At 34.7% G+C, this 15,684-nt stretch overlaps 1 protein-coding gene across 1 annotated transcript in view; it reads right to left on the reverse strand.

Moving 5' to 3' along the window:
- Positions 1–5,386: 5,386 nt before the first annotated feature.
- LOC148941690 (propionyl-CoA carboxylase alpha chain, mitochondrial-like) overlaps positions 5,387–15,684 on the reverse strand; it is a 144,975-nt gene continuing 134,677 nt past the window's right edge. Inside the window, exons 12-13 of the mRNA XM_089104589.1 lie at positions 9,270–9,457; positions 5,387–5,775 (exon numbers count right to left, since the gene is read on the reverse strand). Coding sequence (XP_088960715.1) covers positions 5,660–5,775; positions 9,270–9,457 — 304 coding nt within the window. The 3' untranslated portion in view covers positions 5,387–5,659. The remainder of the gene's footprint in view (positions 5,776–9,269; positions 9,458–15,684) is intronic.

Raw genomic sequence — 15,684 nt, forward strand, 5'->3', positions numbered from 1 at the left:
ATGTTCTGGTAGCCCGATAGGCCTGTCGAAAAAAACGGGAGACAGATCAGTGCTACCCATGCAAAGAGTGATTTTCCTTGTTGTTCTTGTTGAGAATTCTCCACAATTGACCTACAAATTGTGTCTTTAATTTTTTTGAACAAAATTTACATAAATAAAATTGATAGTCTATATACAGACCACTTTGCTATAGTTTGCTCCTTAAATGAACCTGCTGAAACTTCACTTCATACCTCCAAATATATCAACACTAAAGCAAATTGGTCTATTTTCCAAAATAAGCTAAATGATGAAATTACAAGTTTCACCCAAAGTTCATGCATTTCTAACACAACAGTTGACACACATGCTGAAGCCTTGACATCTTTACTAATTAATACAGCTAATCATGCTATCCCCAGGACAACACCTAAGAAAACATTCCCTAAACAAATTCCTAAAGCATGGTGGACAAATGAGTGCCTAAATAAATGGAGTATAAAAAAGGAAGCTAGGACAGAATTAATAAAAAAAACAACACCTACTACATAGTTAAAAAAATTACAAGCAGAATCTAATCTAAAAAGGACTATAATGGATGCTAAATATAAATACTGGAATAATTTTGCAAATAATCTCTCCAGAGAAACGCATGAGCTAATTATACATAAAGTCATAAGCCACATATGTGGGAAAAAGACTTCCCCCAACCCATTCCTGTATGAGCTTATACATAATAATACCCATTATGACAATGATATTGAAAAGGCTAACCTATTTGCAACTCTTTTTGTTAATAAGCTAACATCAAATAATCAAAGCAAACTGTCCATAATTCCTATGAACCCTAGTTACCAACCACACCCAGGATCCAAGTACATAACTAATCAATTTTCAATCCAGGGATTAAATAATGCAATACATCTTATTAGGTCCAAAACTAACAGCAGCTAAGACAATATACACCCTACATCGATAAAGAATCTCACACCTTCATACAAACATGAACTGCTAAATTGTTATAATCACGCTTGGGCATCTTCTAGGTTCCCCAATATATGGAAATGTTCGTCCCTCCTACCAATCCTAAAGAAAAATAAACCAAAAGATAACCCTGTGTCTTATAGACCCATAATGATTACACCTGTGATGGGGAAAATAATGGAGAAAATGATTTATCACAGACTCCTCTGGTTTGTTGAGAAAAATAACATGATCCCACACACTCAAACTGGATTCAGGAAATACCACTCCTCAACAGATGCTTTCATTTTGCTAACAAATGCAATAAATGAATCTTTCTCAAAAAATAATATCCTAGTGGCAGCTTTCCTAGATTTTTAAGGAGCATATGACAATGTGAACCACCAAATCCTTTTAAATAAACTTGCAAACCTTGGAGTACCTCCTAAGCTAGTATCCTTTGTTAAATCCTTCAGAGAAGTGCGAAGTTTCATTGTTTGTGTTGGTTCAGCCTATTCACCCCAACAGACAATAACCAAAGGCCTACCTCAGGGAGCAGTCCTCAGATGCCTCCTATTTGTCCTATATCTGTGGGACATGAACCTACCCCACACGAATGAGCAATATGCTGATAATCTGGTGCTATGGTCATCTGGTAACACCTTTCAGATAGCTCAGTCAAATCTGCAAAAGTCACTTTTCCAGTTTGAAAAATTCTCTCAACATTCAGATTTACCCATTGCACCCACCAAGTCAAAAATAATCCAATTTCACCGGAAGCGAAACCAAAAACTTAATTTCCACCTCCACATTTCAAACACAATAAAAAAATGTTATAGAAAAGCAAATATACTAAAAAGACTTCTTTCCACACCCTGGGGTTGTAAGGAGAAAACCTTACTCCAGTTTTATAAATCACATATAAGACCCCATATTGACTATGGGCTCATTGTCTATGGTGCATGTGCAAAGACCCAGATGCAAAAGACCCAAAATTGAAACAACACAAAATGATATAATACGTCTCATATTTGGTCTTAGGAAACCCACAAGCACCAAGTTTCTGCTTATGGAGAGTGGATTAACAACAATAAGGGAGAGACGTAGCTTTCTCTTGATAAAACATCTTACAAAAATTGAATCAAATAGCTCACACACATTACATAATTGGTTAAGAAATCCAGCCATGTATAGAGGTATTGCAGATGAGTATGCCAATATTCAAAAGAAGTTCCCTGTACCAGCAAAGTCTATTGCACCTACTTTCCCCCAATCCCCTCCATGGAATTGGTCATTTCCCATAATAAATACTGAATTTTCAAAATGGAATAAAGATTTCACCCCAATTGCTTTTGTCCAGTAAAAATTTGCAGAACTTAATACAATTACCTATAAAAATCACCTCCAAATATTTGTTGATGGGTCAAAAATGAATGAGAAGGTTGCAAGTGGTGTTTTCCTTCCTCACCTGAAAATTGCAATGGGCGAGAGATTATTTAATAATTTATCTATAAAGTCTGCTGAGTTAAATGCCATAATCATGGCATTGGAACACCTTAAGAAAAACCAATCTTTGATTGAAAATTTGAATAACATTATCATCTATTCCGACTCTTTATCAAGCCTTGAGTTGCTGGCCTCAGCTCCTCAATATAAGTTGGACATTGACACTTATCATTGTCACAGTATTATTGATAATCTTGCTTCAAGTGGCATAAAAACTTGCTTTCAGTACATTCCTAGCCACTCTGGCATAAGTGGTAATCATCAGGTTGATGAAATCGCAAAAAATGCTATAAATATTGACCAGCCAAGTGGGAGACCAATCCCAATTAGAGACATTTACCGATGGAGGCTATCAGATATTAATTTTAATAAGATCAATCCTATCCTTTCCCCCTTTCCCAATAAGTATCTTTCTAAAATTTATCATAGAATTCGTTCTGGAACAAATGGACTAAATTTCCTTGCATTCTCATATAAGATTTCTAATTCAAGTGGTTCAATTCCCCTGTCCCCTCTTTGCAGGCATTGTAATATGAATAATGAAGCAACTGACCATTACCTATTTGAATGTAATATATTGGCGGCTGTACAGGATACCTTGCTTTCTAAACTTTAAATATACTTTAAACACCACAAAATCCCACCATCAGCCAAGAGCCTATCCAACTATACCTGCACATAGAGCATAGAAATCGATATCTATCATCTTATATTTGAACTCCTAGATTCGAAAGATCTGCTGAAAGATATCTGAATATATATAATAAATATGAGGCAATCAAGCCAGTAGCTCTGTAGCCCACAGAGTGAAGCAAAAGGAAAAGGGCTAAATAGTTTTACTGAAAAGCCCGCTTGCTGTTAAATAGAAGAAGAAGAAGGAGGGGGACTGTAATTCCCCTGTAGTAGATTTTCGACTATGCTGGTTCCAATGGCACACTTTTTGATCTGATGCCATTTTCAAAGGGTTTGAGGCTTTTTTAGAAATCATCGTATATTTCTTTTTGTAATAAACTTTTACTCTTAAGACGAAACGAAATAATAATCACCATTGCTGGTTCAATGTCAAATGGCAATTTGTTTTTACTAGGCAGTTTTTTTGTAAACGCGTTTTTAACTTTTTATTACTATGGGCTGTGGTTCGCTCTTTACTAGGATGCAGCTACTGCTGCAACCATGATCATAATACCTGACTTGAAACTAAACAGAAGTACGCTTTGATAGCGAGGGCTCATTGGCTAAAGGTAGTCAGATTTTTCCTCTGTATTTTCTTGGTTAATTTAGCGTTAACCAATGATTCGAGGGCGGAGCAAAGCTAGGATATGACGCAAACTGTCTGAAGAATGTACAATTTTTTTCGGACGTTCTAACTATGACTGATCTGATAGTCATTTATCCAGAGAATTGGTTTCAAAACTTTAGCACACATTGTACAAGACCATAGATAAAAATGATACCTCCTTAGTAACCCCTCGGATTTCAAATGTTTACTTTATCATAGTGTATCTGCTCCAGAATTCAATCAAATTCTTAATATCTTGTTTCACGTTAAGTTGACACGTTTTCGAATTAGCAAAAACTCGCCTATAAAAAAGCTTCTGATTTGGAGGTTAAAAATTTATAACAGTCAAGGATTTTTCCTCCTAGATTTCGCACCGGTCATCCTTTACAAAAAAATTATAACGGTCAAGGATTTTTCCTCCTAGATTTAATAGAAAATCAAAGTTTAGCGTAAAGAGCAAGGTATTAACGAGGGGGCAACCCCCTTCATATACGTAAAAATCTGTTTGTTTAAAATTTTTAAAGATACTCCTTGCTTACAGTTGAAAAACATGTTTTTCTATTTTATGACAAAGAAGGACAACTTATATGGGATGCAAAAAACTTATAATATGCTTATATGCTTAATAAAAACTTATATGCTTACAAAAAATATCTTTCAAGTTTTTTACATGTAAGAGCTAAGTATTTTATTGAAAGACTTAAATTTGCCATGGCTCAGACACGCGTAAATATTCCGAAATAATTACGAGTGTTGAGTCCGGTATTTTTAGCTCTCATGGTGAGGTGGAAAATCTAGACCTTTTAAAAGCAGAAGTTGTAAGGAGTATCCTCATTTTTTTGCCATCCTTGTCCAACTTAATCGAATGAAGAAATCGCGATCCACCGTGACTTGAAAAAAGACAAAAACATAGTATTTAAGTAGGGACTCTTAAATGCTACTTTTTCTGAAGGAAGTGTCGAAATGACAGTGGCAAACCTAGCATCAACAGTCAGAAACTGCAAAATCACGGAAGAAGTCATCCCTCTTTTTGGCAATAATGATCATTTTAGCATAGATATTAAAAAAAAGAGGCCCTGCTTACTTAAGAACTTAATAAAGAAAAGTCAAAAAACAGTCTTTGTTAGGAGAAACTATATTAACAAAATAAAGACAAATAGATAACCAACATTTTAATACCAAGACAAATGCTTTTTCATTATTTCGTCTCTGTTCCACCGAATTGTTGTAACTGGCATTTTCAAAGTACTGAATTTTATTTTACAATGATTTTTAAGCTGTTGCCAGAGAGAAGACCAAGAGAATCAAAGGGAATCAAGAGAATCGAAGAGGTATGAAAACAAAAGAGGAAAGAAAATAATAAATGAAAAATAGAATCAAAAAGGTGAGAAAACGAGGATTTTGTCAGCCAGTGGCAAAATATGAAGAGGAAGAACAAGCAAATTTTTCGACAAGGACCTCCGCCAAGTGACAAAAAAAAAAAAAAACAAAAAACATAATAAAAAAAAAAAAAAAAAAAAAATTTAACCTTCCGAAGTGAATCTGACGAGAGCAGAATGGAAACTGAATAAAAAATCGAAATATTTGCTGCTTCTTCGTCTTCATATTTTACCACTGACTACAAAATCCTCGTTTTCTCACCTTTTTGTTTTGTTGTTCATTTATTATTTCCTTTCCTCTCTTGTTTTCATACGTCACGTATAGCCAATGTGGTCTTAGAATGTATTTAGAATCAAAAAGAAAAGGAATTAGAATTTATCCTCCCTTTGAAAACAGCTTCGTAAATGGTTTGGAGCAATGTTCTTAGGAGTCTGAAAATGCCAGATACAGCCTTTTGGCACACTAGCAACGATTTATTTACCAAAGTTGAACATTTATCACAAATACATTACATTACCCTGAAAAACATACAAGTTAACCATTGCTATAAGTTCATTCGAGTTCAACAAGAAGGGCTTCGTCATCAACTGCTTGTCCTGGCTTACAGTGAACAGCTTTTACTTTACCTGCGGATCCAGCCACAAGTTTGTTCTGCATCTTCATTGCCTCTGCAAAACCAAAGAAATCAATTAAATAGATTGTTAAGCTATCAAAATTATGTTGGACACCAAATGCATACATATACCCCAAGAGAGGGTGGAAGGAGGGGCCAAGGGGTCCCCTAAATATCATGGTTTTTAAATATTCCAGAAGCTTGATATTTTGAAAAAGCGACGTGTTCCCTATTTAAACAAGCCACTGATATATAACAGAAAGTTCTTAAAATGTATTTCTAGCATAACATGTGTAAAATAGTTTCAAAATGAGAATTTGAAAAGATGCTATTAAAATTTCGAATGCATGCATATATCCCAGGGGGAAGGGGATCTGGGCCCTCCTAGCATTACGACGATCTGTTACTGATTTGATATAAAAAAATCAAAATTTTTAATTCTTGTGTGAAAAAATGTTTAGAACGTTTATTTGCAATTTTTTTTTTAAGATATCAAAACTCCGTAGAAAACAAATTTATTGTTTTAAAGGTATCAAAACAAATTTAAAGGTATAAAAACTCCGTAGAAAACAAATTTATTGTTTTAAAGGTATCACATTTTTTTTTAAGGTATCAAAACTCCGTAGAAAACAAATCTGAACGCACGAAATTTATACAAAGTTTCAAAAACTAAATGCACAAAACTTAATGTGCTCATATCCTCCAAAAAAGGGGGGGGGGGGGTGGACGTTCAGATATCACAGTTTTTCCAACAAATCTATAATTTTGATGTTTGACTGTTTCGAAACTCTATTGACTTTACATTTTATTTGGATCTGCAACCGGAATGATACATCAAAAATATATTTTAAGTCTGCGTTTTGCGTCAAAAATGATCAAAAACTTCTGAAATGAGAATTTAATCTTAATAATAATAAAAGAACTTTGTAGAGCATTAAATACCCCATATATGCCCCAAGTGCTCTATAAGGGTTACTTAAATATAACGGTATTTCTTAAGATATTCATATAATTGGGATGTTTAATATTTTACAAATGTTACGTGTTCTAAATGTGGATCCACCATCTGTGTGGTCTATAAAAAGTGCTTCTTAAATATATATTTTGTGCAAAAAGTTCAAGAAATATTTTTAAAATGTGCATTTAAACAAATGCACATTTTAAATGACTTTCTCACAACTCTATTTTTTTTAAATAATAAAAAACTTTAGCGTAAAGAGCGAGGCGTTGAGGAGGGGACAGTCCCTTTCATAAACGGAATAATTTCTGTTCGTTTTAAGTTTTAACGTCGTTCCTTACTTTCAGTTAAAAAAAAACTTTTTTTTTTGTTTAATTTTTGAACGTTTTTGAATTAATGCAGGTTTTGATGTTGGCTCACCGTACATGAATAATTAAAACAAAATTTGCATATTAATTTTACTTTTATTTGGTTAAATGGCTTTCTCGAAACTTGTTTAATTTTATTTACGAACATTTTTATTAGTAATAAATATACGTAACTTACGAATTAACTCACGTAACGAGCCTCTTTATTCATAGATTTTTAATACGTATATTAGGGGGTTCGCCCCCTAGTCAATACCTTGCTCTTTAAGCTAAAGTTCGAATTTATTTCCAATTCTTTAAAAATGACCCTTAATCACAATCAGTTAATCAGTTGAAATCAGTTGAAAAACTTGTTGTTTTTTTTACTTAATTTCTGATCTTTTTCTTTAATATTGCTGGGAAATCCGGCATCCCCTTCATAGCAATGCCCCTTCCCCTATGAAAACTTCCTTCATAGAAAGATCCTCCCATATAAACCCCGACTCAACCCCCCCCTCCACCTACCAGAAAAAATCCCCCTGAAAACGTCTGTATACTTCCCAATAACCAATACTAAATGTTAACATTGGGTAAGTTCATAACTTTCAGCCCCCCCCCCTGGGACTTCGGGAGATTAAGTCATTCTAAAAGACAAAGTTATCATATTTTCGACCATGCTGAACAAAATGGCGATCTCAAAATTTTGATCGGGTGACTTTGGGAAAAAAATGAGCTTTGGAGGGGGCCTAGTTGCCCTCCATTATTTTTGGTCACTTAAAAAGGGAACTAGAACTTTTAACTTCCGTTCCAATGAGCCCTCCCACGATATTCTAGGACCATTGGGTCAATACGATCACCCCTGGGAAAAAAAACAACAAATAAACACGTGATCTTTCTTCTGGCAAAAAATGCAAAATTCCACATTTTTGTAGATAGGTGCTTGAAACCTCTTCAGAAGGGTTTTCTGATAAGCTGAATTTGATGGTGTCATTTTCATTAAGGTTCTATAACTTTTAGGGGGTTTTTCCCCTTTTTTTCGAAAGTCAGACAAATTTTCTCAGGCGCGTTACTTTTGATGGGTAAGACTAAACTTGATGAAACTTGTACATTTGAAATCAGCATTAAAATCTGATTCTTTTGATATATCTATTGGTGTTAAAATTCCGTTTTTTAGAGTTTCGGTTACCATTGAGCCGGGTCGCTCCTTCCTTACAGTTCGTTACCACGAACTGTTTGATCCATTACCGTTCTGATACATAAAAAAAATATTTTCGAATGTGAATTTTGTGAAAATATTTTTTTAATGCGAATTTGAAGAAATTGTGACTATATCAAAACTCTGTAGGATTACTAGACCAAGCTCGGTTATTAGAATAAGCATACTAGAAACCAGGCTCAGTTTTTTTTAGCTTGTATTGACAGACAACAGCATTCAACTTATGTTTTTGAAATACGGTGTTCTGATAGAAAGAAAGAAAGAAAAAAAAAACACACTGAGACTTCTTAGAAGTTTACTGAAGTAAATTTGGGTCATGTCACAACTTCCTCCAAAACAAAAATTCTAATTAACTCCAAAACATAGGCCCATTAAAGTTGTGTTGCTGATTCCTTCCCGCTGACATTTTCCCCCCAGAAAATCCTATTAGAATCCTCTCTTCTCTTTCCCCGGTTATTTCCCCGAGAAAATCCCCAAACCACGGAGAACTACTTCTCCTCTTTACAAGATTTCGTCTAGCTAAATAGACGAAATAGGATAAAGGTCAACGTAAACTAATTCAGGGGTAGTCTTGGATAACACTTGGCATCGCCAGAATTTTCCGGGGAGCATCAGGCTAGAACCATAGTAACAATAAATTATAGACGGGAGTCCAAATGATTCCCCCCTCCCCCCCGCGAAAATAAAGCCATGAGGGAATTTTCCAGGGGTGTATATTAGGAATATATCAGTCACTACGTGACACAGAAGGCCTATAAGCACAAAGGCAAAGGTCTTAAATTACTACGTGACTTGTCCCAAAACAGGAAGTGCAAAGTAGGCTTTTTTATTAGAATAGAGTAATCGAAGAGATGGTGTTACTTGCAACATGATGATGATGATGATAATGATGATATTTGCGATATTATACTTCGAGTTCCTACTCTTCTAATACTTATCGAAGTTAATTACCAGTGAGTTGTACTTTACTCCTCAGCCTCAGTTGAGAAATAAACAGTAAACAAATTTTATCAAACAAAAGGTCTTACCAATAACCAGGAGTTCCTGGCCCTCAACGACTGTTTCCCCGACTGTGCAATTGACAGATTTTACCATTCCGGGCATGGGAGATAACACCACTTTACTTGTATCCAACTTGGGTTTCTCTGGCATCAATTTGAGGAGATCGTGGACCTTGCTAGTTACCACTTTGACATTGAAGGGTGTGCCTTCAAATCTGTAAAATAATTAATATGTTCTTAATTAATATAATTCTTAAAAATTGACATCAAGTTCAATAACGAAGTGTTCAGCTTTTGGCACGCTCCCTACATTGCGAAAAATCCGAATTAAAAGAAAAGAAGCACAAAGAATTATAAAACGCATGAAGAATATTACATATCCAGATACTATATTAAAGATACATATAAAGATACTATTTTAAAGATACAGAAATCTTGGCTATAATGGGAAGAATCAGAGTGCAACAGTATTGACTATATTATTTTTATAATGCCATGATACAAAATAAAGATACCTCACAACACTTGGGGTATTTTAGTCTTAAATTAACTTTCGACCCTATCAGACGGTGGTTTTTCGTTTAATGTCAATACAAACTCCCATTTACCATAGTGTTTGATTGGGGTACAATCTTAATCTCAGGTTTTGAACGAGCAGAATCTTGGTGTTAGTAAAGCCCTTTTGTGAACGGGTCTACAATCGCTTAAAAAAAATAAAAACTTTTGGCATATTCCAGTCTGAAATTAGCTTTCGACGCAATAAAACATTAACCTTACATTTAAAGTAAGTGAAAACTCCCGTTTACTGTAGTATTTGATTAGAATACAATCTTTGTTTAAGATTTTGTATAAGTAAAACCCTATTGTGAAATCAAAAAACCCCCAGCTGCCTAAAAAGGGCTATCAAAAATATACAAAGAAAAACATATCAAGTTTTCAAAATCTGAATTTGGAACTCTTTTAGATTGTGTCTAAGAGTATCCCAGCAAATGATGATTAATTGTCCAATAACATGATATAGTAACAATACCAGACATATTTAATTCAAAGCTTTTATGCCATACACGGTAAATGTATTCGTATTCTGTTAAAACAGATAACAAAGATGTATCTGAACAAAATCCCAATTTTTTTTTTTTTTTTGCGATTTGGAATCTATTTTGAATTTAGCTAAATCAGGAATTAACGAAAGAATTATTGTAACTTTTCTTTAAAGCTACAAAATGATACCATATAACTATAAGTAAGCGAATAAGTTTATCTATAACCCACAGTAGTACAAAAATAAATGTGAAATAAAGAACAAAGCCACATAACCAACAAGGAAATACAAAAAGAAAATGTAACATAAATAACATAGCAATGAAAACTGAATTACAAATCGGGGGAAAAATATCTGAGAGGACCACTGGTGGACATCTTTTTCGGAGAATTAGCCCCCAGATCCTTAGCGATGTTGTCAAGCAGCACTAGCGGATCGACAAGTCCAAAACGAGAAATAATCTTCCAGTTTTTGTACCATGTTGGTAAATATAATAAAAATTACAATATATAAAATAACATCTGCTTAATTAAAAACGTCTTTATTCCGCATTTAAGGCTGGAAACCGAGAGAAATAGAATTGTTGGAATAATAGCCTATAACTTGCTGGAGTTACAGCCTATAATTAACAGTATATAACTATGATATCTGATAACATACAGGGCCGGATCGACAAGGTGCGGGGTCCGATTGGAATTTATTTCGCGGGGCAATGTATACATATATATATATATTATGTTTAAGAGGTAGTTACTTGGCGAAGAGGTATAATTACTTATATATATATATATAGATATATATATAATATATATATATATATATATATATATATATATATATATATATATATATATATATATATATATATATATATATATATATATATATATATATATATATATATATATATATATATATATATATATATATATATATATATATATATATATATATATTGCCGGGAGACCAACAGCTAGGATTTTAAATATTGATTGTTTTTGTCATGTGTCTTCTATCCGAGGCTATTGTCCCAGTGAAGCAACAGGTTGATTTAAATCATCCTCCACTTCTCGCCATTTCATGCAGCCTTTGGCATTGTTGTTTGTGTCTCGCAATATTTTTTCCAAGAGATCCATTGGGTTACGAGATGTCCCCTGATCTAAAGCATGTACAAGGTGCTCTTTAGCAGCTCCATCGGGGCATAAAAAGTACATTTTGCCATATGAATTTGGTTCAAAATCACATTCAGGGGTTTGTGATGGATGTGATTTTGGGATACTAAATTGATTTTGGGATAAATTTGTCCATCTACTTTGAAGTTAAAAACATTATGACAATTTATGGTTAAATCATCACTCAGGTTGAATGAAACTAAAGCAAAACATGAGTTTAAGTTTCGCATTTGTTTGTGGAACTTTTTAGAGACCAACTGATGCCCTATAAAAGGCCAAACCAATTCATTTGGAAATTATGGAGGTAGCAGTGCAATTCGACCAAGCAAGCAGCTGCCCTCAAATAAACCACCTTTGTTGGCTACTTTTACTGCGGGAAAATGGAGGACTCCACAGTGAATACGTACAACGTTGAAAGGTCCCACTTTTAATTAACACTTGCGTAGTTTACGGTTTTTTGTGGGTTTTGCGCCTCAGTTTGTTGGCGTCGAAGACTGCGATGACGTTGTTATTCTAACGTAATATTTCTTTCTTCTTCACTTTCATTTTGGACTCGTTCTGATTCTTGCTATCAATTGTTAAAAGTATTTCACAATGTCGAAAAAAAATTGTTCATTTTGTAGGCCACCAGGGGCCATTTTAAACATGGGGCCCGATTGGGCCCAATCGTTCCAATCGCTCCTTGTCCGGCCCTGATAACATAAACAAATAAACTCATTTCACAATAAAAAGTGATCCAAAAAGTGATCGTCGAAAACTTATGGAACAATGTACCTCACCCCTCGTCCCGTACTCACCCCTGTTATCCCATATAGGGGGTAAAAATATACCCCCTACAGTCAAAAACGGACTAAACAAGTAAGCATATTTCACTGAAAGTTCAGCTCCAAATGGTTTAGATTTCCTATATGCTGAAAGAGTCTTCGCTTAAAAATTTTCGCAGAATGTTTTTGGATTTACTGGCCAGAAAAATAGCGATTGAGAGGATTTATTAATTTCCTTTCTGAACTTCAAAATAATTGCATAACATTGTCTGTTAGAGAAACTAATTACACGCACGCATAAAATGAAAAAAAGGTACAAGCTACCTTTCAGTTTTTAAGATTTTTGATGGATTGATCCAATTGAACCTAAATCTGGGATGAGCCCTTCAAGTCCGAGACAACGCGTTCAGTTTGCATAGCAAATCTTGACGTTGATATCCATGGTGATAGGTTGGAATTGCGCTTGATTCATCCAAAATGTGATTAAATCAATGAGGACAGGAGGTATCAAAACATGGCTAATAGCAGAAAAAGCCCAGACAGATAGTCCGAGTAATTGAGAGGCAAATCTGGGATAAGCCATTTTTAGGATTGTATAAAAATGATGTCATTTCATTTGTTAATAAGTCTATCCATCTATCATCCAGTATATCTATCATCCTGTTATATGAAGAAAGCTGACTTATTGGACAAAAACTAAGACGTTTTCTAGCGACTAGGAAACTGGGTCGCGGTCTCTTCAGCTTAAGACTTGGATTCCCAAGTAGAAGAATTCCATAATAAGGTAAATTCAAAATTTCTCGAGTGCTTTCCCGAACGTAAGACTAAATTCTGTTCTAGTGATAAACCATACGTAAATTCAAAAGTAAAGCGACTGATAAAACATAAATTGTACCTAATACGAAAAGGTCAAGTGAACCAAGCAAAACAGTTGGCAAACCAAATAAAATGGAAAATCAAAAAGGCACAAGCAAATTACTATGAAAATGAAGTTTACCATCTTTTGGAGTCCAAGCCGTCGCAGTTTTTCAGAAAAGTAAAAAGTCTGACTGGCAAAAGTTCTCAACCAGTTGACTTCATGAAGGAGGAGCCTCTAGAGAAAGCTGCGAATGATTTAAAATGCCCATTTTGCTTCAATTGTGCAGTCTTACCCCCCTCTTCCACCCTAGGAACCTCCAGTAAATTTAACTACTCCTTCAGATGATAATTTAATTGCTGATATTTCATCGGCAATTATAATCCGTAAACTCTCTTCGTTAAAAAGAACTTCCGTTGTCCCTTTTGACATTCCAGTTGCTCTCATTAAAGCATTTGCTAAAGAATTATTATTTCCCCTTCAGATAATTTTCAATAATATAGCCAAAACAGGATATTTTCCAAAGAAATGGAAGAAAGGGTTTATTACCCCCATTCCAAAGAAAGGAGCAGCTAATAATTTCTCTGGTGTCCGGTCGATCACAGTTACGTCAGTTTTTAGCAGAATATACGAAAGCCTTGTTGCCGCATGGCTGAAAAAATATCTTTTTAAAGTAATTGATTAAAAGCAGTTTGGTAATATCCCTAAGAGTTTGACAGTTAATTACCTTTTTAATTTAATTGATTGATATAATTGATTTTATTTTAAAGTACCTGGATGAACCTGGAAAATGGACAAATTTAATTGTATTTGATTTCAGAAAAGCATTTGAGCTTGTTGATCACAAAATCCTTTTAGAAAAAATGGCGGAAAAAAATATAGCCAGCTTTCTTATTAAAATCATCAAGAGCTTCTTAACAAATAGAGAGCAAACTGTGAAGTATAAAGACCAATTTTCCACTTTTCTGCCAGTTTTTTGTGGAATTCCACAAGGAACTGTGATCCTTGTGGATCACAGTTGTGGAGATCCTGTGGAGGAAGCTGGGCTTCCTCCTCATGATAAATGAAATTGCTTCTGAGCAGGAGGACAGATGGAAATACGTTGACGACTTGTCCTTAACGGAAATCGTATCTAAGGATTCGAAAAGCAATGCTGCTGGTTTCATCGACCAAGTTGCCTCAGAGGCGGCTGAACTAAACATGGTCGTGAATAAAGACAAATGCTCGGTCACGACATTTTCTTTTCTTCAGAATACTCAACCTTTTTTTGAACTTCCTATAACTTCCGAGCTAATAAGCCATAAAATATCTTTACTTGGTGTGGTGATTTCTTCTGACCTCTCATGGCGGGAGAATACAAAGACAATTGTAAAAAAAGCTAACGGCGCAATCCAAATGCTAAAAACACTGAAAAAATTTCGAGTTCTTAAGGACAGCCTGAAACTGATAATTTGCACTTTCATCCGCCCCTTAGTTGAATATGCTTGTCCGGCTGGGCACTTTTCCGTTACCCAGGATGAAACTGATAAAATAGAACGAGTTCGGAAGAGATCACTGCAAATCATTTATGGTGGTTCCCCTCTACCTGACTCCTTTTACATCAAAGAATTTGAACTTTAATCCCTTTCTTCCCGCCGAAAAAAATTATGCCAAAGATTTGGCTCCTCCCTCCTTCAACATCCCATCTACCGATCATTCCTCCCCTTTGTCCCTACCTTTTGTCCCTATAAGAGCTCGTCCCCCCAGGGATGTGGCTGAAAAAGTTCCAAAACTAATCCCAGTCCACTGTAACACCATGCACTACAGTAAAAGCTTTGTGAAATATTACAATGATCTCTAGTGTTTTTATTGTTTAGTTTATTTTATCCTGACGAAGTTTTATCAGATAATTTTATTCTCAATCTCAAGTGTTTTTATCCTTTAGTTTATTTACCCAGACAAAGTTTTATCAGACAACTTTATTTTGCTAATTATGATTAAGAAACATTATATTTGGGCTTTGCCCACGAGAGCTATGTCTTGTTTTTGAATTAAATGAATTTGAATTTGACTATGACAGTCTTAGTCCCTAGTTCTTATATTAGTCTTATTTTCAAGTCGTTTGTCCCCCTTTTGGTTTATATTTCGTCAACTTTTTAAATTAGGATCGCTCCGTCCCCCCCCCCCCAACCTAGCGTACTTATAGAACTACTAAAACTTTACTCCTAAATACACTGACCTTATTTTTATCTATGAGGCATTTTCATGCGGCAGTTTGAGCAAGTCCAAAAACAAACAAGAGGCAAAATCAGAAAAAAAAAATCATTAATGATTATATTTTGACGCACCAGTTATCTGCTGGATAAAATGTCCTGGACTTTTCGTTGTCTGTCTGTTTGCTTGCACCAGGCGAAGATTTTCAAATAGTTTTAGGAAATTCACCAGACAACTATTTTTTTTTTTTAGAAAGAAAGAATTATTCAAAGAACATTTAACAAGTATACAGGATCCATGGAAAAAGAAACCAAAAAGCTGCAAAGATGACATGTGTGTCGGAGGGGTAGGGGCTGCTGGTCTTCAATGCTTTTTAAATGTCAAAAATACCAAAATTTTTTTAATTTTCTAAGTC

The sequence above is a fragment of the Artemia sp. Qi Xiang Cuo genome, chromosome 18 (genome assembly GCF_049724085.1).
Source record: "Artemia sp. Qi Xiang Cuo chromosome 18, ASM4972408v1, whole genome shotgun sequence".
NCBI classification, from domain to species: Eukaryota; Metazoa; Arthropoda; class Branchiopoda; order Anostraca; family Artemiidae; genus Artemia; species Artemia sp. Qi Xiang Cuo.